The sequence below is a fragment of the Ostrinia nubilalis genome, chromosome 8 (assembly GCF_963855985.1).
Source record: "Ostrinia nubilalis chromosome 8, ilOstNubi1.1, whole genome shotgun sequence".
Taxonomy (NCBI): domain Eukaryota; kingdom Metazoa; phylum Arthropoda; class Insecta; order Lepidoptera; family Crambidae; genus Ostrinia; species Ostrinia nubilalis.
This window is the reverse complement of record NC_087095.1, coordinates 16277788-16302162: the sequence shown is the minus strand read 5'-3', so window position 1 is coordinate 16302162 and position 24375 is coordinate 16277788. Positions and strand designations below refer to the sequence as shown.

The 24375-nt window shown below is 39.4% G+C and overlaps 1 protein-coding gene across 1 annotated transcript in view; it reads left to right on the top strand.

Moving 5' to 3' along the window:
• LOC135074048 (myc box-dependent-interacting protein 1) overlaps window positions 1–24375 on the top strand; it is a 60397-nt gene that overhangs the window by 29767 nt on the left and 6255 nt on the right. The window contains exons 2-7 of the mRNA XM_063968355.1: window positions 9877–10012; window positions 10834–11024; window positions 14721–14825; window positions 15424–15594; window positions 18665–18824; window positions 21064–21267. Coding sequence (XP_063824425.1) covers window positions 9877–10012; window positions 10834–11024; window positions 14721–14825; window positions 15424–15594; window positions 18665–18824; window positions 21064–21267 — 967 coding nt within the window. The remainder of the gene's footprint in view (window positions 1–9876; window positions 10013–10833; window positions 11025–14720; window positions 14826–15423; window positions 15595–18664; window positions 18825–21063; window positions 21268–24375) is intronic.

The following is a 24375-nucleotide window of genomic DNA, read 5'->3' as shown; positions in this document are numbered from 1 at the left end:
AGTCGAATTAAAATAAATTAATATCTACTATGTATATTCACTTTGACAAACTACCCATCCTCAAATCGCTCTTCTTTAAGCTCAGAAATGTATTGTCTACCACAGATTCATGCTTGGGCATTAAGCATTGCTGGAAGCACCTGGATGCAGGGTGCGCAAGACAGGTCGTGGGAATCCTTGGGAGACCTTTGGGGAAAAGATGACGTCTTTGGGTTGGAACGACAAAAAAGCTTTCTTGTGAGGAAGGTAGTTGATAAAGTAACTGAAACTTTATTTTTGCTTTCCTTACTGCACAAAAGATGTATTTTCAATCCACCTGTTCAATTTGCAGTTCAAATTGTATCACGCCTGTTGCTAGTGCGACGTCGCGACCGCTTGAGGTCTATTCATGCCGCGGGTTTTTATTGCATGATTGTCGTCCGTCAACTGCTGAGCACTGCAATTACGCGGTCGCCTCGGCCGTGTAGTGACAACCTCTGAGCCATCTTGCCAAGACACAATACGCAAAGTATAGGTTTGCATATTCCACTGAGGTCTGGGATCTGTCATTTTACGCAATTTGCGGAAATGACAGGATTATAGCTTGATTTGAACGTTTGAAATAAGATTTCAATAATGTGACGGAGAAAAGGCTTGAAAATGTATTTATTACAATACAAAAATTTTGTAAAACTAGAAGTAGCGTCACAATCACAAGCAAAAAAAAGAATAATATTGCTGTGTGCATTTATTACATTCATTCAGTCAACAGTACTAATGTTGAAAAGTATGCAGGTTGGAATTTGTGAAAGTATTGTCTCTAAGTAAATGTAGTCGATAAGTAGGTACTAACTAATAAACGTTTTCAACAACTAACAAATTATTTGATGAAAATGATACGATTTTCATCAAATAATTTGCAGTGCTGATTTTTCCAACCCGTAAAATGAAACAATATCTTACCCGTGTAGTGCAATAAATATTCCTCTAATGGAAAGCTATTGCGCAGTTACTCATGAATTATAGCTCCTTTTAAGAAGAAAATGTTCGTATGCAAACAACACTTATTGCATTTGTCTTCAAGTAAATCATAAGACTGGAATAAAAACGTGAGAATGCGAAATGATAATTGCTTGGCTTTCGTGCGTTGAAAGATGGGAAAGCGAGCTTGACCCTGTCTTGGAAGGAAGCGCAATTACTAGATTTCATACACCCGTCCGCTTCACACCTAATGCATTTAATTATGATTGGTCTGTTCTTTGTGTTCCTTCCTAAAACAATCGCGTTAATAGCCTTTTCTAATACAAGTTAATCGATGTTGTCGGTGTCTTGTGAAGATTTATTGAATATCCTGTCAAAACCAGTCGTCCAATCAAGCGTGATTGGTAAAGGAACTGCAATTCTTCGACCCTCCAGTACACGTGCACGCGTGTCATTGCATAACCTTTGCGATGATTCACAAGATATTTCAGTGTTTTGTTTACTGATATGCGTTAGCCCCTTGTTTCTTATATTAGTGTCCTTTGATCCAGCTGGAAGGACGATATATTGTGTTTAATGTTTTGTTTGTGGCAACTGTTATATTGGGTACGTCCGCCCACTTTTTGAAATCAGTAATCGCTTGTTTACATGTGGCTTTGATTGAAGTCAATGACTTTATTCAATTCATTCATCTATCGGATCTGTTGGATCAAGTTTTCGTTCTAACTTCTTTCCAAATATTATCGTTTAGTAATCCCAGAAGCTTATAATCAAGAGATCTGTGTGTTTAGGAATCGTCAAGCTAATGGATTCGAAGTGTAGCAATAAAACATGCACCTTTGTAGTCCATTCTGTTATTAAAGCTAATCGTATAATAATAATAATAAATAATAATAAATAATCTTTGGACAATTTCACACAGCGCCAGCTAGCCCCAAAGTAAGCAACTTAATGCTTGTGTTATGGGTGCTAGCTTAACGGATATACTACTTATATACTTTTTTTTTTAAATACATAAATATTATACATAGTCACACCCAGACCCGTCACAGAAATTAAAATTCATCATTTCAATTTCTGCCCGGCCGGGAATCGAACCCGGGACCTCTCGGCATAGTAGTCCGTTCTGAACCACTACACCAAACGGCCGACAATTGAAGTGTTCTGTCCACTAAAAGGATTATTTGGTAATCCGACCGGTGCAGGTAAGGTTGCGACTTGCGCTCACGCACCGCTCATACGTGCTAATGCAATGGAGGCAGTGAACGCTCTATTTCTCCTTCCTTGTTGGATATTTACACTCTTGATCAATACTTGCAAATTGCCACATAGGCATTAAGTATCCAACACTTTGGACAGGTCCTAATTGAAAATTCTGTTGGAAAAAAGTGACAGCTGGTTTGGAGTTATCGCGATAGCGAGGAAAATAATAACCTATTGTATCGTGCTGTTTCGACAAGACACGCAGTTTCTAAATGATGAATCACGAAAGAAAGAGAACCAGAAAGTCTATCTGTAAAGTTGTTACATAGCCTAAACTCCTTACATCCTAGTCTACTCTCTCAACCCACTATGTTATCTTCTAAAACGAGGAAATCTTTTGTGATAATTTTCCAAATACTACTAGAATTCAAGTAGTAGTAGGTAGGTACCTAATATTTTATCTGTTTATAGCTTTCAACTTATCTCGGATTGCAACATGCATTATAAATCAAAATGTACCGTTAACACGATTTTATTTACTCTAATCTGTACAAAATGTAAGCAATAAAAGTTAACTATTACCATAATACCATAAACTGCAGCCAAGTTTTAGATAGAATCGGCACAAAACGCGCATAAGAACTATCTGTATGAATATGTAGATGAAGCCAAGAAATATCTATTCAATTACCAAGTATGAGATGAGGGAGAACATAATTTATGGATCCGTGTCGATAAATTGATAATTGTGTTCATTTATGAGATGAAAGAATGGAATAATTAAATCACTGTTCAGCCGATGTAAATTATGTGTCTGACATTCTAGCTAGAGTTTATAAAATCATTTTGAATTAATTTATGTCCCTTTATCTAGGGCGATGATGGCTTGAGGCGACTTTTATATGCTCCATCCAGATTCCAGCTTCTGATGTTGAATTTTTTCTCCTGGGTGGCCAAGTGGCACTTTTTCTGAAAAGCGTTTATCTGAAACTATGTATTTGTGGACACTTTGATGTGTGATTCATATTTTTAGTCACACAACGTGATGCGCATGTGTTTTTACGATTCGAGAAGACATGTGCCAATCGTACATTTACCTACACTTGTCAGTTTGTCTGATGCAGTGCTCAAGATAAACAGTATCTCGGTCTTGAAAGATAGGCAAAACAAGCAAAGCGTAAAAATTCGAATGTACCAGATAGAAAACAAAGCGGGTTATCGATGTGTTATTTTTAGATAGCTACCCGCATGTCCTAAGGCCACACAGTTCAGGAATGCAACCCAGCAACTTATATCTGTGACATCACGAAATATGAAAATACCTCTACCTGATTCGACTCCCACCTTAGGCAGTTAGATTTTTTCAAGTTATTAAAAATGTAGTTTAAGATGCGGCTTTTAACGCTAGGAAATTTTAATAGCTATCTCTACCTGACCTACATTTCTTCACACACAACTTACTCTATTCACAATGTGGTGATCTGGCTCTGTATTGCCAACATCAAATTGCATAACAGATTAAAATTATAAATATTGATCTATTTAAATCCATTGTGCTATCATGGCCATTATTCATAGTTTAATATTAGTGTCAGCCGCGCAGTTCTAATAATACTGCTACCTTATGGGGCAATGTACTTCTGTAACCTTGCCTCAATTGAATCGAACATTAACATGTCAAATTCTCATATCGTGAGTCAGCTTAGTAAAAAACATAGACGTGTCTCGCCTCAAATGATCATTAGCTATGTTGTTGACTTACTTTATGTGCTCTTTTTGTTGTTTAACGTTAACTTTTTGCTCTACTTTCATGTTGCATTTTTACCGAACATTTGAGACACGTCTATATATCTTTTTTTTTTTCAAGGTGTAGAGACAGAATTGAGTCTGTCAGTTGTCATGGTTATCAGAATACGTTGGTCTATTGGATTATTGCTATTGCTTGCAATCAAGCAATAACTTACCGTTGGTTTTTTTTTACTGCGGCATGGGTGCGTAGACGCACCCACGCATCACATGCATAGCACGCATGTGATTTACATATTCATTTGTCGTCCGGTCGTCTGGTCATGTCACTCGAGGTAACTCTACAATACTTAATAATAAGCTTTTTATTTCAAAACTAAGTATAATAATTGATTGCATCGTATGTGTAAGTGCTTACAACATAAAAAAGTGTACTGAAGACCTCTACATTATTGTTTACATAATATACCGAGATATCGATGCACTGGCATCGAGTCACGCAAGTAAATAGTGGTTTTGCTTGATGTTCTGCCATCCGTATTTAAGGTGTTGTTAATAGACCCTGCCTGTTAAGCTCTGAATATGACTTGGAATCAGTTGGAAGGGTTAAATTAACTCTAGAACTGAAAATAACTCAAAACTCAACTTTCAAGCATGTGGTTGAATTAATTTAAAGATATTTAAATTCATTCATAATCATACTGTAGTATTGTTTGGAAGGACTCCTCTATACTCTACAGTTTATGAATAAAAATCCAAAGAATGCCATTGCCGTCTATTAACCCCGTAGTAGGTGTGCGCTATGCGTGAGATGCCGGCGGATGCATAGAAACTTAATTGTGATTCTCGTTCGTATCGATTTATTTTTTCCAATTTCCCGGTGATGGGCGATTAGCTAGGTTTGGGTTGCGCTTTCCAAATATTAATTAGGTATTAAAATATCAATGAATAGCTGATTTCAGCCTATGCTCTTGAAGTTTTTAGATCCTAACGACAGTCCCTCACCGAAAGCATTCTCATGTAATGTCAACTATGCAAAATTGTGTAAAATGTAATGGTTATTATTATGATAGGTACCTACCTACATTACATTAAAATTTATATAGAATAGAATATAGAATGTTTATGTAACATGAAATTAGTACCAATAAAAGTAAAGTATTAAGTCGGACATCTACAAAAGAAATAAATGGAAATTGTATTTATAGCAACGTGAAAATATCAGTGAAAATGACAAATCATTTAATTTATAAATCTGAGTTTAAAGTGAAAGTATGTCGTTACGAAATCGTCTCCAAGTTTAAACACATATTACGTTAGTAATATTATCTCTACGAATATAATTTTATTTACACACATCTTACAATAGTTGGACACGTCCAAAATGGTGAGAGAAACGCAAACAAAGTTCTCAAGAATGGCCGTTTTCTCATTGTTTAATTACATTCCGTTTCTAAGATGTATGCAGATATAAATGCTGTAGACATTATTCTTGCATCTGTGAAAGAATCTTTACGCAAAGCTAAAATAATAAACAACATAGAATCAAATTTTGACTCAGCGCAATTAGCCCAAAACAGCCTTCAATATCTTTGATATCCCTTAGATGGAATCTATCTTTGGACATTCTTCAATTTTTTCTACAAAACATAGTTAGCCGACTTCATAATATACTCGAGCGTTTTAGTGTTTCATGTTTCATAAGACTTACAAGCTTAATTGGTATGCATGTTAAAACGTAATAACTATACTATCAAATGCTATTTATTGATCTAGATACTAATCTAAAATATTTTTAATGCACATGCTTATCTTGATTACATATTGAAAGAGTCATTGAACTAAAACAATTAAATTAAATTACGTGTAATCCGCATATCTGATACCTCCAATAAACAAACAATGGCAATCGACAATGATCCTAATTGACAGGGCGATAAGAATGATGGCGATTACGTTGGAAACATTTCGACGCGTGCGCAAAGACAATGGTTGCCATTAGTGATGCGTAACTATCTGTAACCTTGTAAATCACATCGACAGTTCTATCGACGCATGATGAGAAAATCCGTTATACAAATGAATTTTCTTGTTTGGCATGCTATTGTCCTTAGGCATTTGCCGTTGGCTATACTTTCCTTGCATTGTGGAAATAAATTAGGTTAAACTAAATAATAAATCGATTCCTCATTTTTAACTGTCCATGATCTTTAATTTAATCCATGTCATGTGTTTGCCATACATATTCTGTCATACATCGAAATCCATGCGGAATATTTTATTTTGAACGAAACCCATTAAATCAGACTAGCGTATCGACATTAATCTCGAAAGACCAGCAATTTCCCACAACACTACGTAATTAGAGGCCTCGGTCAAAGACAATCGAAAATGAAAGGAAGCGTGCGAGGATGTGACGTCACGGTCGTAATGGAGGCAACGACGTTCACCTGATAGCAACTTCCGAAAATGAGGCAGCTCGTCTTAAAATAGATATGAAATGGACATCATTAGCAATTAGCGTAATCACTTCGCATACATCCTGAAACATGTTCATTGTAGTAAAATATTCAAATACAGTAAATGATAAACATAACGCATAATTATTTACCATTTGAAAAAATTGCATAGCAACATCATAGTTTTAAAAATAGTTAAATACTTCCATTTATAACTGCTGAAGAAATCCATGCGCTTCCCCGTAAAGCAGCGCTCGCGCATCCGTTCGTGGGATCCATTATAATATCGTCCACATACGCTTGAAACAATGGCTCGGGCGATGACACAGCCATAACCCCGTGTCCGAGCCATTCATGGATTAGCGTTATGAATTTTACTACTAGTAACATAGTATAATGTTAGAAAAGGTCGTCAATCCTTCACTATGAGGTATTGTTCACGGTTTCCAATTTCTGTGCGGTGGTTGTTAATTAACTTATGGGCAAATGTATCCATGGATTGAGTGAAATTGTGTAAATATCGTATACTCGTATAAAATTAGTCTGCTAATCACGAAAGATAAAACGCAACACCAAAATCAATCTTTCTAATCTAATCTTTCTAAAAAACTAGCATGTTCTTACATAAATAAACATCAATTCTGGAGTTAAGTGAATAATGTGATCAGACCATCTGTAATTTTGTTGTTGTCAATTTTAGTTATGCTATTTCAGAATTTTATTATCCATAATAATATACTTATTTCTCATTACTAAATGAACAAAGGTAGGTCCCGATGTTAGTAGAGTATTGAGTAGGAATAGTTCTAGAAAGGAATGAATTGTTTAAGATTCACACACTAATAGTTTTGTTGAAGAATTTATATTATTTAAACTATCGTCGTTTCCATCCATTCTGCGAATTGATGACGGAAGTACTATTCAAACCAGTCGTCATTTAAGTGTAATGTACACACGTCATGAATCATGATGGATAGCTATAAGGGTAACTTTCTATACAAGTTTCTACCGTTCCGAGGATGACACCAATAACATTGTAATCTTCATCTAACCATACTTATCATTAGTTTCCGTGCGAATTCTCCAACTGGCTATGATAACTGGACTTCAAATGAATGAGTTTAACTTTAACTCCATTCCAGATGGCGGGAAATACAGTCTGTAATATGAATGAGCTATGGAAATTGTGTAGGAATGTGCAAGAAATAAGTCGCCAAATTATTCGCAAGTATGAGTTTAATAACCGCTTTTCCGTCTGGAGCATGCCAATAAAAACTAGAATTGTTTGCTGAATAACTTCCCCCAGACTATAAAATATAACCTTGTTTTACTTATTAATGTTAAAGCTACTTTGGTAATTTTCATTCTCGCTGAACTGGTCTCTCGTTCTTTCTTTGTTAAGCTCTAGAAAGAGCTTTCCACGTACACTTATCTTATTCGCTTCTTGTCATGCATTAAATGAAAGTCAAACGTCTGTTTCAAAATTTGCGTAACCACGTAGTACCCTCATCGCGTACCCATTCTATCCATTGATGGGAGTGTAACAAGCCGTCAGCGGAACAGCAATTTCGTAAGGCGATCCGTCAACTGGCGACCTTGGAGCAGACAACCGAGGCCTATTGTTCGTATACTTGTTGCACCTGCAAAATGTATGGTTCAGATATTAGAGAATACCAGGATCTTTTAATTCGTCGAAACTCAAAGTTTGTGACCCCATTCATAATAATTCACTGCCAGCTTTAGGAGCTTCTGCGCATGACGACACTTATTACTGTACATGCAAATCTTTATGAATCTATGGCCTTTTATTCCTGAATGTAGGTACCTATGCGTAACCATTGTAATTGACCTTTTTTGACCAAATTGACCAAAATAACGTACCTACCTTTAATTGATCGTATCGATTTAGTAAAAATTTTAATTGTTGTTGTTGGAACAGGTTGGGATTGGACCGCGTAGAATAGAAACAGCATGACGGGGTAATCTAAGTTATCGAGTATCTTGCAATATCCCACCAATTTCGCAATTGGTATTATTGTCTTTAATTTTTGGGTAAAGTAGCAATACCTGAAATTTTAGCAAAATCGTCTGATAAATAAAATTTTTTATAAACATTGTCATGTCAATCAGAATTTCAAGCCACTATATTACTGTTTAACAATGTCTGCGATTGCTAATGGAAACCTGTTCTTTCTATCTGCCATTGCCTTGAAACGACAGTCACTGAAGCATTTGTCCACAACAGACTTCAAGACCTTTAGAACCTCACCGTTATGCAAACAGTTTCTTCCAAACCCCGTTCACAGTTTAACACGTAGGTGGCACAACTGGCAGTCGGCCGGCCACTTTCGCTGCTTCCCACGTGTGGTCTAATCATGTAACGCACCGGGTGACAGATCTCAGTGTTACGTATGATTGATTAGGATCTAATTAGTGTAGTGCTACCTTGATGCAGTCCACTGAGCTGGAACAGTTAGTAAATTAAATTGGACATGTTAAAGTGTTAATTATCGTGTAGTTAGTTATGTTACTTATTGAATAACATTTCTGAATAAGGACCTCATGATAATAATAAAATAAATCCAGTCTTTGAAATCTACGACCACTCCATACTTACCTTTATTTAATGGGCTCTTAAGTAATATCTTCAAAAATGCTTCCAGCATAATAAGATCCAATGACAGGAAAATTCTGTTAGGAATTTGATATGTTTAGTTCTTTTTTTGCACCTGAAACAAACTGATTAGGCATTGGACTCAAAACAATAACATTTTGCAATATACCTACACGTTCCCGGGAACTCTATATTTATCAAGCCGGAACATAGCAATAAAGTTGCAATTGTTAGATTAAACTGTGCCCTGTACACGGTGCATTGAGATGCGTTGTTGCACAGTACAGATTGACCACAGGGCCGTGTTAAATCGGACCATAAAACTTCGTTCTACATGCATTTTAATTTTCCTATTACCCTTTATTTACTATAGCACAACTGTTCATATTTAGAAGGCTATTAATTCAATAACTTCCCCAGTAGCTATACAAATGATATATCAGCACCTAACGTTAATATGTCAGCAGCACCAAATATGGAATTCAATAGACTCCAATGAAATGAGCCCTTGAAGGAATAAAGGGCTGAAGTGAAAGATCAGACACAAAAGCTGGCCGTAATTCATTGGCTTGAATACCAAATAAATTTGCCGTCGCTTGACGTTGTACGCATTGTCTATGGGGATTTCCTATGCCATCAACATCTAAAATACTAGACACCTTTAAGTTCTAAGTAAATTTACAGATCACGCTAAACACAATAGAAAATCCGCTATCTCCATTGACTTATTCGCCATCGTTACGGATGAAACACTCATAGAATCATACTCGTACTCTCAATGTACGACTATAAAGGCCTTGACAATAGAAATTGGTCAGCTCAGAACTATCTATTGTCATCTCAATAGAAACCTTATTTCTATCGTACTAACAGTTGATTCTCTCTTGTTCACAGCTCCTCCAGAACCTGGGCAAAGTGGACCGGACTCTGGACGACATCTTCGAGGAACACCTGCAGAACTTCAACCGACAGCACCAGCAGGCCACAAGGCTACAGAAAGAGTTTAATAACTACATAAGATGTATAAGAGGTGAGGATCCTATTTATTAGCCCATTTACACTAAAATAATACTAAATTACTATTACTACCATTTCCGGTCATGTCGTCTCGTTCTATAGCAAAGAATCGCCATTTGATCAGAGCGAGAGAAAAAACCGAAATGGGTATAGTCTGGTCCGGGAGCACGTAGAATTTTGTCCAATGACCCCAAGCTACCCATCCTTATCGCTCGCGCGTAATTATATTGCGAGCGCGACAGCAACATAATTACGCGCGAGCGATAAGGATGGGTAGCTTGGGGTCATTGGACAAAATTCTACGTGCTCCCGGACCAGACTATAGCTGGCTCACTGTAGTTTCCTATCCGGTCCTGAAAAATACATTAAAAAAATATTATTGTAGGTATTATTGGAATAGCTGATTCATCATTTATCTACAATTTGACGTCACCACCAATAGTAGTAAACCTATAAAACTCCTGTGAATAACAAGATAAGGATAAGCCTGCTTCCTAATTAGATACTAAGATACTCTTTATTGCACACTACACAAAACTGACAAATGATATAAGTAAATACTATTATCAAACGGCAAAATTAGGCAGTCTTAACGCTAATAATTGTGCATCCAAGCAATTTTACATAGTACAATGTATAGTGTATAAACAGCTGCTGCGGCAGTATAAATCACTGACGACTATCCTTACTTACTTGAATTGTCATATTGAAGGAGAGCACGGAATTTGAATTCCTGATAATTACATAGAAATCGTCACAATAGTCCAGCAGTGGACGTCATTTGGCTGAAACGAACGAACGAACGTCACAATAATTTGATCTCTCAATTTCCAGCGGTGCAAACAGCGTCCAAATCCCTGATGGAAGCCATCACAGAAGTGTACGAGAGCGGTTGGTCGGGCCACGACCTGCTGTACGTGCAAGCGCAGAACATGGAGATGCTGTGGCAGGACTTCTCGCACAAGCTCGGCGACCAAGTGCTCATACCGCTCAACACGTACACCAACCAGTTCCCTGAAGTCAGAGTGAGTGTTGACGCTTTGACTTCTATAACTACTGCTAGGTGTGTTGCCCCATACGTCCAGGCTCAGAACCTGGAGATGCTGTGGCAGGACTTCTCGCACAAGCTCGGCGACCAAGTGCTCATACCGCTCAACACGTACACCAACCAGTTCCCTGAAGTCAGAGTGAGTGTTGACGCTTTGACTTCTATGACTACTGCTAGGTGTGTTGGATCCATATTTCTAGGGTCAGCAAAACATGGAGATGCTGTGGCAGGACTTCTCGCACAAGCTCGGCGACCAAGTGCTCATACCGCTCAACACGTACACCAACCAGTTCCCTGAAGTCAGAGTGAGTGTTGACGCTTTGACTTCTATGACTACTACTAGGTGTGTTGGCCCATACGTCCAGGCGCAGAACATGAGATGCTGTGGCAGGACTTCTCGCACAAGCTCGGCCGCCAAGTGCTCATACCGCTCAACACGTACACCAACCAGCTCCCTGAAGTCAGAGTCAGTGTTGACGCTTAGACTTCTATGACTACTGGTAGGTGTGTTGCCCCATACGTCCAGGCTCAGAACCTGGAGATGCTGTGGCAGGACTTCTCGCACAAGCTCGGCGACCAAGTGCTCATACCGCTCAACACCTACACCAACCAGTTCCCTGAAGTTAGAGTGAGTGTTGACGCTTCGACTTCTATGACTACTGCGAGGTGTGTTGCCCCATACGTCCAGGCTCAGAACATGGCGATGCTGTGGCAGGACTTCTCGCACAAGCTCGGCGACCAAGTGCTCATACCGCTCAACACGTACACCAACCAGTTCCCTGAAGTTAGAGTGAGTGTTGACGCTTTGACTTCTATGACTACTGCCAGGTGTGTTGGCCCATACGTCCAGGCTCAGAACATGGCGATGCTGTGGCAGGACTTCTCGCACAAGCTCGGCGACCAAGTGCTCATACCGCTCAACACGTACACCAACCAGTTCCCTGAAGTCAGAGTGAGTGTTGACGCTTTGACTTCTATTACTACTGCTAGGTGTGTTGGCCCATACGTCCAGGCTCAGAACATGAGATGCTGTGGCAGGACTTCTCGCACAAGCTCGGCGACCAAGTGCTCATACCGCTCAACACGTACACCAACCAGTTCCCTGAAGTCAGAGTGAGTGTTGACGCTTTGACTTCTATGACTTCTGCTAGGTGTGTTGGCCCATACGTCCAAGCTCAGAACATGAGATGCTGTGGCAGGACTTCTCGCACAAGCTCGGCGATCAAGTGCTCATACCGCTCAACACGTACACCAACCAGTTCCCTGAAGTCAGAGTGAGTGTTGACGCTTTGACTTATATAACTACTGCTAGGCCCCATACGTCCAGGCTCAGAACATGAGATGCTGTGGCAGGACTTCTCGCACAAGCTCGGCGACCAAGTGCTCATACCGCTCAACACGTACACCAACCAGTTCCCTGAAGTCAGAGTGAGTGTTGACGCTTTGACTTCTATTACTACTGCTAGGTGTGTTGGACCCATACGTCCAGGCTCAGAACATGGCGATGCTGTGGCAGGACTTCTCGCACAAGCTCGGCGACCAAGTGCTCATACCGCTCAACACGTACACCAACCAGTTCCCTGAAGTCAGAGTGAGTGTTGATGATTTAACTTCTATACTTTTAGTTTACGGATCTCCTCATTTCTGATTCGATCTCGTAAAGAAACGCCGAGCATAGCCCTCTCCATAGCACGCTGTGCAACTTTCCACTGTGGGACGTCCACCCACAAGGTGGACCGACGATATCATAAAGGTAGCAAGAAGGCGCTGGACGCAGGCCACTACCAATCGATCAACATGGAAATCATTGGGAGAGACCATGACCGTGGATGTCCTATGGCTGAAATAATGATGATGATGAAACTAAATTATAAAGGCATCTTACCTAAGGTTAACATAACAACAATGTTACCTTCACATTCTTCATTAGTAGTTAATAAATTCAGGTGAAGCTCACTTCCGCTGGCCTGATCATCACCTATCTGGTGAGATGCAGGCCAATAGCTTCTCCTTCTGTAATTTGTACAACTAGGTGTGATAATCCATCCGTAACCATTTTTTTAATAAGGGTGCCACTTGATTGCCACACATTTATGTCGATAGATTGATTGATTGAGTCGAGCATTTTGAACACCTAATATTTAGTCAATTCGAATGTTTGGACCCTTGAATTTTACCTAAAAAATTTACAAATAACCTGTCATCGGAAACGACTTTTCAACCGACTTCAAAAAAGGAGGAGGTTCTCAATTCGACCCGTATGTTTTTTTTTTTTTTTTCTATGTTTGTTACGCGATAACTCCGCCAATTATGAACCGATTTGAAAAAATCTTTTTTCGGCGTATAGGTAATACTTCAAGGGTGGTCCCATTTAAATTTAATAATAGAAAAAACAACCCCCAAGGGTGGAAAATTGGGGATGAACTTTTTTATACGCAATATTTTTAATTTTTAGTTTTTTTTTGTGTTCACGCATTTGAAGTCGGTTTTATTTTTTTTAAAAGTTATTTTGGACCCGTATAATTATTAGAGATGGGCCGACTAGTCGCCGACTAGTCGGGAAAGCCGACTATTCGGCATCATTTGTAGTCGGCCGACTAGTGACGACTATTCGGCAAAATCTGCCGATTATAATCGGCGCATTACAAAATTAAATATGTGAATGAAATAAAACTCATATTTACCAAGATGATTATGAGGTAGACCCAGGGCGTTTGACTGCAAAAAATCAGTAAAAAGTGGTTTCACCTGATTTAAAATTTTGGCAATCAGTCTAAATTCATACAAAGTTAAGATTAGTTAAAATTACCTGGAATCATCAAAAATGTGTAATAATAAATAAATAATAATGAAAACCCCTGAATCTCATTTCTCAAGAAGTTATAGGTATTTATCTCTTTAGAAATCTAAATAATTATTCTTATTTCTTTGAGAAATCTAGATATTATTCTTCGGACAAGTAGGTAGGTATTAGAATGATCGGCATTGCCGACTAGTCGGCCGACTAATCGGCAATTTGAAAACCGATTAGTCGGCTAGTCGGTTAGTCGGCAAAGACCATAGTCGGCCCATCACTAATAATTATCTTATTATTAGCTGCTTGCTGTCTTAAACCCACTTGCTTATCATATTTTTAACTTAATATTGCAAATGATTATTTCCAAGGTTAATGCCACTTTCAGGACTGCCCTCATACAATTATAACCTTTGAGTCTTTGTGTAGGTGTACTTCAAGTTACAAGCACTTTAGTAGTCCAATAACCGGCAGCGATAGGCCATCGCTACCCACGTATTGATCGAAAGTGAACGGGCAATTCGGAACCTATGTCATGGTGTAATTAACTACCTTTTAATCGGAACGTTTTCAGCATTAAGTACCTATACCTACGTTTATCGCTAATGCTGTATGACATCTCCCAGTAGGCCGATAACCGACCTACACCTTTACTAAAACGTATAAATCTTGAAAACTATACCTTAGGTAGGTACCTACTACAATTAAACCGTGAAAAATCAGTAAACTACACGGCATTTAGATACGATAAAGCAATGACATAATCAAATAACCAGTTATGACATTAACATTCATAGTGATAAACTTTAGGTACAATCTGTTGTGATCGCAGCTTTGTTTACATTATTTTTGACATAAAATGTAAATGTTATGTTACAGAAAAAAGTAGAGAAGCGAGGGCGCAAACTAGTGGACTACGACAGCCAAAGGCACAGCTTCCAGAACCTCCAGGCGAACGCGGCGAAGAGACGGGATGACGTTAAGGTAACATTAATAAAAATAATTTAATTGTGACTTAATCACAGGTATTAAACAGGCTACAATAAAATATGACCTGTTTTTGCCTGAAGTTTTGACCGTATTGCACACGCCGTAGTCACATGCTGATCATGCTGTCTGGCCAGACAGCCTGTCGTTAATGTATAATATCATCTTTTATTGTATGTATTATGTATCAGTATCAACCCAGGCACGCCATAATGACCAAAGTAGCTGAACAACTCATTTTATGTAGAGACGACGTCATTAAAGTTCTTCAAAATCAAATTAAATTAAATTAGTTATAAAATCTAATATTAGTTTCAAAATCTTTTATGCTGGTAGGGCAAAAAAAGATTGAGACATGTATAGGCTCCTTAAGAGCATTTGACAATTTGCAAGAACTAATTTAATTAGTCTAAACAAATAAAGAAAATTTTGATTTTGATTTTTTGATTTGATTAGCCAAACACTGTAGCGTCTCACGTGTTTGAAATAGGTGGGAATTTCCAGTAAATATGGATTGTCTACTGCACCTACCTATATTTTGGAATAAAAATTGGATTCGAAAGTGTATTTCAAAAGACCTACGTTTGCATTCCAGGTGACAAAGGGCAGGGAACAGCTAGAAGAAGCCAAGAGGACCTACGAAGTTCTAAACTCGGAGTTGCACGACGAACTGCCAGCGCTGTACGATTCACGCGTGCTGTTCTACGTCAACAATCTGCAGACGCTCTTCTCAGCTGAACAACTTTTCCACGCGGAGAGCTCCAAGGTAGGCTGATTGAAACTAAGCTCTAAATCTATCTAAGTAAGCTATGTTTTACGTAAACAACCTGCAGACGCTGTTCTCGGCTGAGAAGCTGTTCCACGCGGAGAGCTCCAAGGTAAGCTGACTGGAAATAAACTCTATAACTATGAAAGTAAGGTGTCTTATAGCGTAACTCAGAATTGCACGACGAACTGCCAGCGCTGTACGACTCGCGCGTGCTGTTCTACGTCAACAATCTTCAGACGCTGTTCTCGGCTGAACAACTTTTCCACGCGGAGAGCTCCAAGGTAGGCTGATTGGAAATAAACTCTATAACTATGCAAGTAAGGTGTCTTATAGTGTAAAGACTGAAGGAGGCATAATGAATGAACATTGAACATCGGGCATCCCCAAAGTAGTGCGTGCTGTTCTACGTCAACAACCTGCAGACGCTGTTCTCGGCCGAACAGCTGTTCCACGCGGAGAGCTCCAAGGTAAGCTGACTGGAAATAAACTCTATAACTATGAAAGTAAGGTGTCTTATAGTGTAAAGACTGGAGGAGAAATAAGTGAACATCGGGCATCCCCCAAACTCGCGCGTGCTGTTCTACGTCAACAACCTGCAGACGCTGTTCTCGGCCGAACAGCTGTTCCACGCGGAGAGCTCCAAGGTAAGCTGACTGGAAATAAACTCTATAACTATGAAAGTAAGGTGTCTTATAGTGTAAAGACTGAATGATAATTAAGTGAACATCGGGCATCCCCAAAGTAGTGCGTGCTGTTTCTACGTCAACAACCTGCAGACGCTGTTCTCGGCTGAGCAGCTGTTCCACGCAGAGAGCTCCAAGGTAGGCTGATTGGAACTGAACTCTATAACTATGAAAGTAAGGTGTCTTATAGCGTAAAGACTGAAGGAGAAATAAGTGAACATCAGGCAGGAGTTTGGGAGATCAAACTCGCGCGTCAACAATCTCCAGACGCTTCCACACTGAGAGTTCCAAGGTAGGCTGACTGGAACAAAACTATAGCTATAACGGGACTTATCATACCACAACAATCTGCAGATGCCGAGAGCTGAAAGGTAGGGCTTGGAGTATGACTGTAAGACTATTTGCCACCTCTCGTTCCACCACTCCAACTCATCTTTAATGAATTCAAACCAATGAAGGCCAAGTTTATCATCGGGAAAAGTGGTATACTATCATTAGACCGGCATCAAAATAATCAGAAGAATACAGGAAGAATTCGAACAAAACTATAGACAAATGGCGATTGTAGTTTTTATTCTTCCTATATCTGGTAAAAGGTCCTAATAACTCGCCTAACGTGTCAACGTTACATATCACTCACAATCGTAACACTGATTGGTAAAATAATAATTATATCAATTACAAGTTTTCACTTCCATCCAGACAACGTATAAAGAATTGTGTACCTATTTCCAGTCACTTGTCAATGGGCATATCGCAAAGGACATTGGGAACTTTAATATGAGAAAATGCCCCACGGCGGACAAAGATGAAACGTATTTTATTTCAAAGCTTTATACTTGTAGGTATATTCACTTAAGGCGCTATGTTGTGAGATATGGGAATTCTGAGATATGACGAGTCTAAGTTGAAAATATATTTGCCTAAAATGATTTGATATTTTTACATGTTATGTTGTTTAGCATTGCAGAGTAACCAATAAAAGTAAATAAAATAATATAAATAAATAAAAAATATAAATAAAATAATATAAATAAATAAAATATTATAAATACTTAAATTAATATTAGACAACATCTCATATATTACTCCAACCCAAAATAAGTAGCTAAGGCATTTGTGTTATGGAAATCGGGAACGACGAACCACAACACACCCAAACCAGAGACAATGTGAAAAGATCGTTTTCTATATTGTCCCGGCCGGGAATCGAACCCGGGACCTCAGGATTGGCCCGGCACACCTTGAAAACCGGTGTGTGCGCCTCTCCGCCACTGAGGTCGTCAAAAATATTACCTAAATGTAAAATAAAATAAAATATTAAAACTTCATTTTCTCAATATTCCCATATAAGAGAGAAAAAAAAATGCACGGAAATTCATCGGATATTAGTATGTATCATCTGTGATAGGTTTCGTTTGTGTCCGCTACTTTTCGAAAAGTGGGGCAAAAAGTTCCCAATGTCATTTGTTTAAATTGCGGTTATAAGTTATTTTTGCTACGATTATGTCAGTGTCCATTGAATGTCCAATGAATCGTCAAGTCCTCGCGATTCTTTCCTGTTTTGTTGATTTTGTTCGTAATAAAGGAACTTTAGCAAATCTTTCTATGAAAAGCTGAAGTCTACGTACGCGACGTGGAAATCCTGCGTGGCAAGTCTAGGCTAAATCCTCAACTTGCCTGAGGTAAATCAGAGAGGGTAAATAAACAAAATGCAAATAAACATGTTGAAAACAAGCGAGAAAATTCAAAAAATGTACATGGTCTGATTAACTTATCTTTCTCTCGTACGTTTCAGCCGAATGACGTCCACTGCTGGACAAAGGCCTCCCCCAAGGATTTCCACAAAGACCGGTCCTGCGCCGCCCGCATCCAGGCACCTCCCGCGACCTTCACCAGATCGTCGGTCCACCTAGTGGGAGGCTACGTCTGCCAGCTCGTGGTCCCCATTCGAGAACTTTTCTGACTCGGCAGTCATCAGCTCTGCGAGCTGCATAGCTCATTGCTACATGGCTAATTTCTTTCGATTCTGCGGGCTATTTCAGTCACTACTTCTCCTGCGGATTTCCTCTCATCTACAGATATCTCTCGATCCCACATGAATGTCTCATTCCAAACATATAAACCATACCATACCACAGAACAGAACGGTTACCAACTATTTTTGGTTCTACCCCCGAACTGGAAAAAAGTGTATTTTAATATGTAATGTAACGTAGTTTTTATTTTATTCTTAGTGTTTAGATAAGTAACAAAATACCTAGATATAGAAGAGCCTCACTTCCTGGCACAGGTATATTTTTTACCTAAAAGGTAGTTTGGTCAAATTTTTTAATTATTTTAAACCGTTTTATATTATGAAATATATTATTATAAACTTCCAGGTGTTCGCTGAACTGGAAGCGATCACAGACAAGCTGGCCAACGACTGCCAGCGCGGGTCGTACAGCAAGAAGGCCATCGCCAACAACGTGCCGCAGACAAACAACGCCAACGTCAACTCGCACAACGGAAACGCGCCGTCGCCCACCAACACCGTACAGAGTGAGTTAGCCACAGTGGCCACGAAATAAATAGGAGCAGAAGGCAATCTACATACACAGTGGACTCACGATATTGCCAATCTCGCTCGAAGTGTCGCAAACCAGTCTTAGGTCCGGTTTCCACCAAGGCGGAGCGGAGCGATATTCAAAACATTTTCTCGGCTCCGCTCCGCCTTAGTGGAAAGGCCTAAGGCTAAGAACTCATGGCGCGATTTTCACCCGCGGCTGTTGCAGGCCCGCAACTTCTGTAGAATGCAGATTCTGATACTTATGTAAAAACTAATGCACAACCCACGACGCGGTTTTCGCCCGCAGCGGGCGCGGTTGTAATCGGGTCCCGCTCGGCGGTTTTCGCCCGCGCGAAAACGCCCGATCGGCGAGCGACCATTTTGTACCAGTGACTTAGCACGCGTTGCGATTTAAAATCGCGCCGTGAGTTCTTAGAATAACCGCTCCCGTGAGTTTTGAAATAAAACCGCGATTTCACAACCGCCGCGGACGCGGGTGAAAATCGCGCCGTGAGTTCTTTACCTAAACCAGTGCGAGCGCGAATGAAGCCCCCGTGAGACACGCGTATGCAAAATGAAGTTCATACAGGTGATTGTCTTCTGTATCTATCTATTTTGTGCAGTGGCTATGTTATAATGCGAGTGGCTATCGTGTTTTGATGTAGTGCAATGACATTAACAAAGCCCCAACCGATGTTTTTGAAGTTTGAGTGGGTTAGCCATAGCGGCTGATGATGCGAATGGCTATGTGTTTTGACGCAGTGTTAACATAAATTTTGTGTAAGTTGCGCCCTTGCATTGCAAACTGACTCCGTATTGAGTGTGAGTGGTGTGATTGGCTGTTGTGTGAGCGTCTAAGAATTAAATAATTATTAATTAATTTGGCCTCGATACTGACAATATTTGGAATATAAATATGATGTTAACGTGAGTACTGAGTAGCTACTTGCAATTATTATTTTTTTGATAAATTATGTAATGAATGTCAATGGCCTTGCAAAACAAATTGCAAAAAGTAATTATTCAGTCTTGACCTTTTAACTTTTTAATATTTTTTGTAAATAATTATTGTGTTTTTGTGTCTATATGGAAAGTACTGGTTGTTGATGTTTCCTTTATTATTATTACCTATTCACCGCGAGGATAAACTATAAAAATAAATAACCTTTAGTATTCAAAGAATTCCCATTCTAACTCGGGTACCAAAATGAGTTCAGTTGGCACGGAAGCAAATACCTCAGCCCAATAAATCTGGCATATTGAGTGCAATAATGTGGTGCACTCGAATTAAAAATGCAATTTGGCATACTTATAGAGCATTAGCTTATCGCAATTGAATGTAAACATGTGCTCTGTACTATATCTTTTTACACTTTCTATCAATATTGTTTTGATCATTTGTAAAAGTTAGGTTAAACAGTCCAATAACTCATTAGTTTTGCGTCTTAATATTTGGCAATAAGGCGCAAAATAATGTAGCACCTATATTTCCATTGCCTTACAAAGCAACTAACGCCCGTATTCACAAACGATGCTTGCTTAAGTGAAGCAGCAAATGGAACGCACAGCGTTGAATAGAGCTCTGTGATTGGTTCCTGTCTCACCCTGTGCGTCCACGCGCACTGTGAGACCTCATAGTAATGTTTGTGAATACGGGCGTAAGAATATTTTGCCTTTCCATTTTTAACTACCTAACTTATTACCCGACTGCGCCAGAAGGAGGGTTATGTTTTTTCTTTAAAGAATAAGTAATCCGCGTCAACCTAAATCTATACTGATATTATAAAGAGGTAAAGTTTGTGTGTTTGTATATTTGTTAAATTGTAAGGGGTAATCTCGGGATCTACTGAACCCATTTTAAAAATTCTTTCACCAATAGAAAGCCACATTATTGCTTAGTTCCTTAGGTTATATAAAAAACCGAAAAATTCCACTTACATACTTATCTATCTAAAGCAGTGGTTAACCTTTAAGTCATAAGGGACCATTTTACTAAATTTCTGTCTTGTCAGGGACCACCTCATAATCGGTCAAAACCAGTTAGACTGCAAAAATCAGTTAAAAGTGGTTTTGACCAAGGTGTGCAAGTGCACTTCGTGGACCACTTGGAATGCTTCCAGGGACCACCAGTGGTCCGCGGACCACCGGTTAAGAACCACGGATCTAAAGTTTAACTAAAACATCAACGACCAGTAACTCCCTCGCATGTAGTGAGCATGACCGTGTGTGTAGCGCCTCCCTCGCCCGCGCTCAACGGCGACGGGCCCCCCAAGGTGGCCCCCGAGGCCCCCTCTGCCCCTGTGGCCCCCGAGGCCCCCGCAGACACGCCTCCAGATTCGCCCGCGCCCGAGGCCCCCGCCCGACAGAACTCCGAAGATAAGACAAACGACGAACACAACGATAAGAAGGTGGAGGAGTTGTACGATATACCCGTCGGTGAGTATGCGAGCCTGGTACTTTTAGATGGGGTAGGATTTTAGCTAGTTAACTCTAATCTCTGGTTTAAATTGACTTTTAGTATGGAAATGTCATTTTAAACCAGTGTTAGTCCTGGGTTTAACTTTTTTGTAATAAGGCTCTACGGCTTATGTACAGTTCACATGTAAAGATAAGAGGCAACAGGTTTCATGTCCAGTAAGAATGTACAGTTTATACTTGGGCTGTGGTACTGAGAATCTTATACCCGTCGGTGAGTATGCGAGCCTGGTACTTTTGGATGGGGTAGGGTTTTAGCTAGTGTTAAATCTTGACTTGCAATGTGGTATTTTATGGTGAATTTGTAGGTCTGTGTAGCTAGAAAGGTTCACTGTCTAGAAAAATATAAAAGTCTAATTTTTATGTACAGCTAAAGCCCGGTCTGTGAGCACGTAGAATTTTGTCCAATGACCCCAAGCTACCCATCCTTATCGCTCGCGCGTAATTATATTGCTGTCGCGACTGTGCGACGGGCGCCCGCAGTGAGTGTGCGAGCGCGATAGCAACATAATTAGGCGCGAGCGATAAGGATGGGTAGCTTGGAGTCATTGGACAAAATTCTACGTGCTCGCAGACCAGACTATAGAAATATGTCAGTTCACGTGTATAGACAACGGGCATCAGGTTTCATGTCCAGTAAGAATAACAATTGTTATGTACAGTTTTTACCTATATGGGCTGTGGTACTGAGAATCTTATACCCGTCGGTGAGTATGCGAGCCTGGTACTTTTGGATGGGGTAGGGTTTTAGCTAGTGTTAAATCTTGACTTGCAATGTGGTATTTTATGGTGAATTTGTAGGTCTGTGTAGCTAGAAAGGTTAACTGTCTAGAAAAATATAAAAGTCCCATAAAAATGGGTAATATTTCTAGCTGTACCTACATAAAAATGTACAGCTAGAAATATTACAAAAATACAATTTTATGTACAGTTCACGTGTATAGACAACGGGCATCAGGTTTCATGTCCAGTAAGAATAACAATATTGCTATGTACAGTTTATACCTATATGGGCTGTGGTACTGAGAATCTTATACCCGTCGGTGAGTATGCGAGCCTGGTACTTTTGGATGGGGTAGGGTTTTAGCTAGTGTTAAATCTTGACTTGCAATGTGGTATTTTATGGTGAATTTGTAGGTCTGTCTAGCTAGAAAGGTTAACTGTCTAGAAAAATATAAAAGTCCCATAAAAATGGGTAATATTTCTAGCTGTACCTACATAAAAATGTACAGCTAGAAATATTACAAAAATACAATTTTATGTTCAGTCTACGTGTATAGACAACGGGCAACAGGTTTCATGTCCAGTAAGAATAACAATACATTGTTATGTACACTTTATACCTATATGGGCTGTGGTACTGAGAATCTTATACCAGTCGGTGAGTATGCGAGCCTGGTACTTTTGGATGGGGTGGGGTTTTAGCTAGTGTTAAATCTAGACTTTCAATGTGGTATTTTATGGTATATTAGTCCAGTCAATGAATGCCTTAACGACGGTGTAGAGAGAAATCCGTGGAACACAATTTCTGACCTCGGGACTTTATTTAGGTTAGTTAGGTGGTGAACATAGCAAAAGTCCCCACCCTTAGCCCTTGAGCCGGCGGGGAGAGGGGGGTTTTAAGGTACCACTTTTCGGTTTTTCGCTTAATCCTCGGAAACTATGCGTCCTAGTGACATGACTACTATGAACCAAAAAAAGCTTATTCAATTTGCTACAGGTGAGACCGTCAAGTTTTTCTATATCTTGTATAGTTTTTGCGGCATCTGCTCTAGAAGGTCTGTAAAATTGGAAATTTTATTGTTGTCTTACATGTTCCTTTCAGGAGAAAATCGACTAAATCAACATTGAGCAAACACTATAGACATGCGGGAGCATGTTAAGCCTAGTTCCAGGGAGGGGACTGCACCGTGCGTATATTTAGACGATCCAATTAGAGCCACTTTTGACTCCTCATCATTCAAAAACTGCTGTGCATTAACACTTCAAATTTGGCTCATGTATTGAGACTTGCAAGATATACATCAGCTTCAAATTTCATAAATATACCTCAAACGGTTATTTAGGTATTGACGTTCAAAAATCGATATTTAGAGCACTAAAATCTATCTATCACATGTGAAATGTTAAAATTTACTGGTTTTTTATTTGTTCCTATGTATTTACATAACTACCTTTCTGGATGCCAAATTTGAACCTTCGAGGTCATCTGGAAGTGGTTAGAATTTGGTCTATAGGTCAGACATGTAGATTTTTGGACGTCAATATCTAAAGAACCGTTTGAGGCATATTTATAAAATTTGAAACTGATGTATATCTTGCAAGTCTCAACACATGAGCCAAATTTGAAGTGTTAATGCACAGTAGTTTTTGAGTGATGAGGAGTCAAAAGTGGCTCAAAGTGGTTCGTCTAAATATACGCACGGTGCAGTCCCCTCCCTGGAACTAGGCTTAACATGCTCCCGCATGTCTAGAATGATTGCTTAATGTTGATTTAGTCGATTTTCTCCTGATGGAAACATGTAAGACAAATATAAAATTTCCAATATTACAGACCTTCTAGAGCAGATGCCGCGAAAACTATACAATTTATAGAAAAATTTGTCTATCTCACCTGTAGCAAATTGAATATGCTTTTTTTGGTTCAAAGTAGTCATGTCACTAGGACGCATAGTTTCCGAGGATTAAGCGAAAAACCGAAAAGTGGCACCTTTAAACCCCCCTCTCCCCGCCGGCTCAAGGGCTAAGGGCGGGGACTTTTGCTATGTTCACCTCCTAACTAGTCTAAATAAAGTCCTGAAGTCAGAAATTGTGTTCTACAGTTTTCCATCTATAATGCTTTATTGACTGGACTATATTGTATTTACGTGTAGCTAGGAAAGGTGCACTGTCTAGAACTAGAAAATTATAAAAGTCCCATTTTCATGTACAGTTCACGTGTAAAGATAAAAGGCAACAGGTTTCATGTCCAGTAAGAATAACAATGTTATACCTATATGGGCTATGGTACTGAGAATCTTATACCCGTCGGTGAGTATGCGAGCCTGGTACTTTTGGATGGGGTGGGGT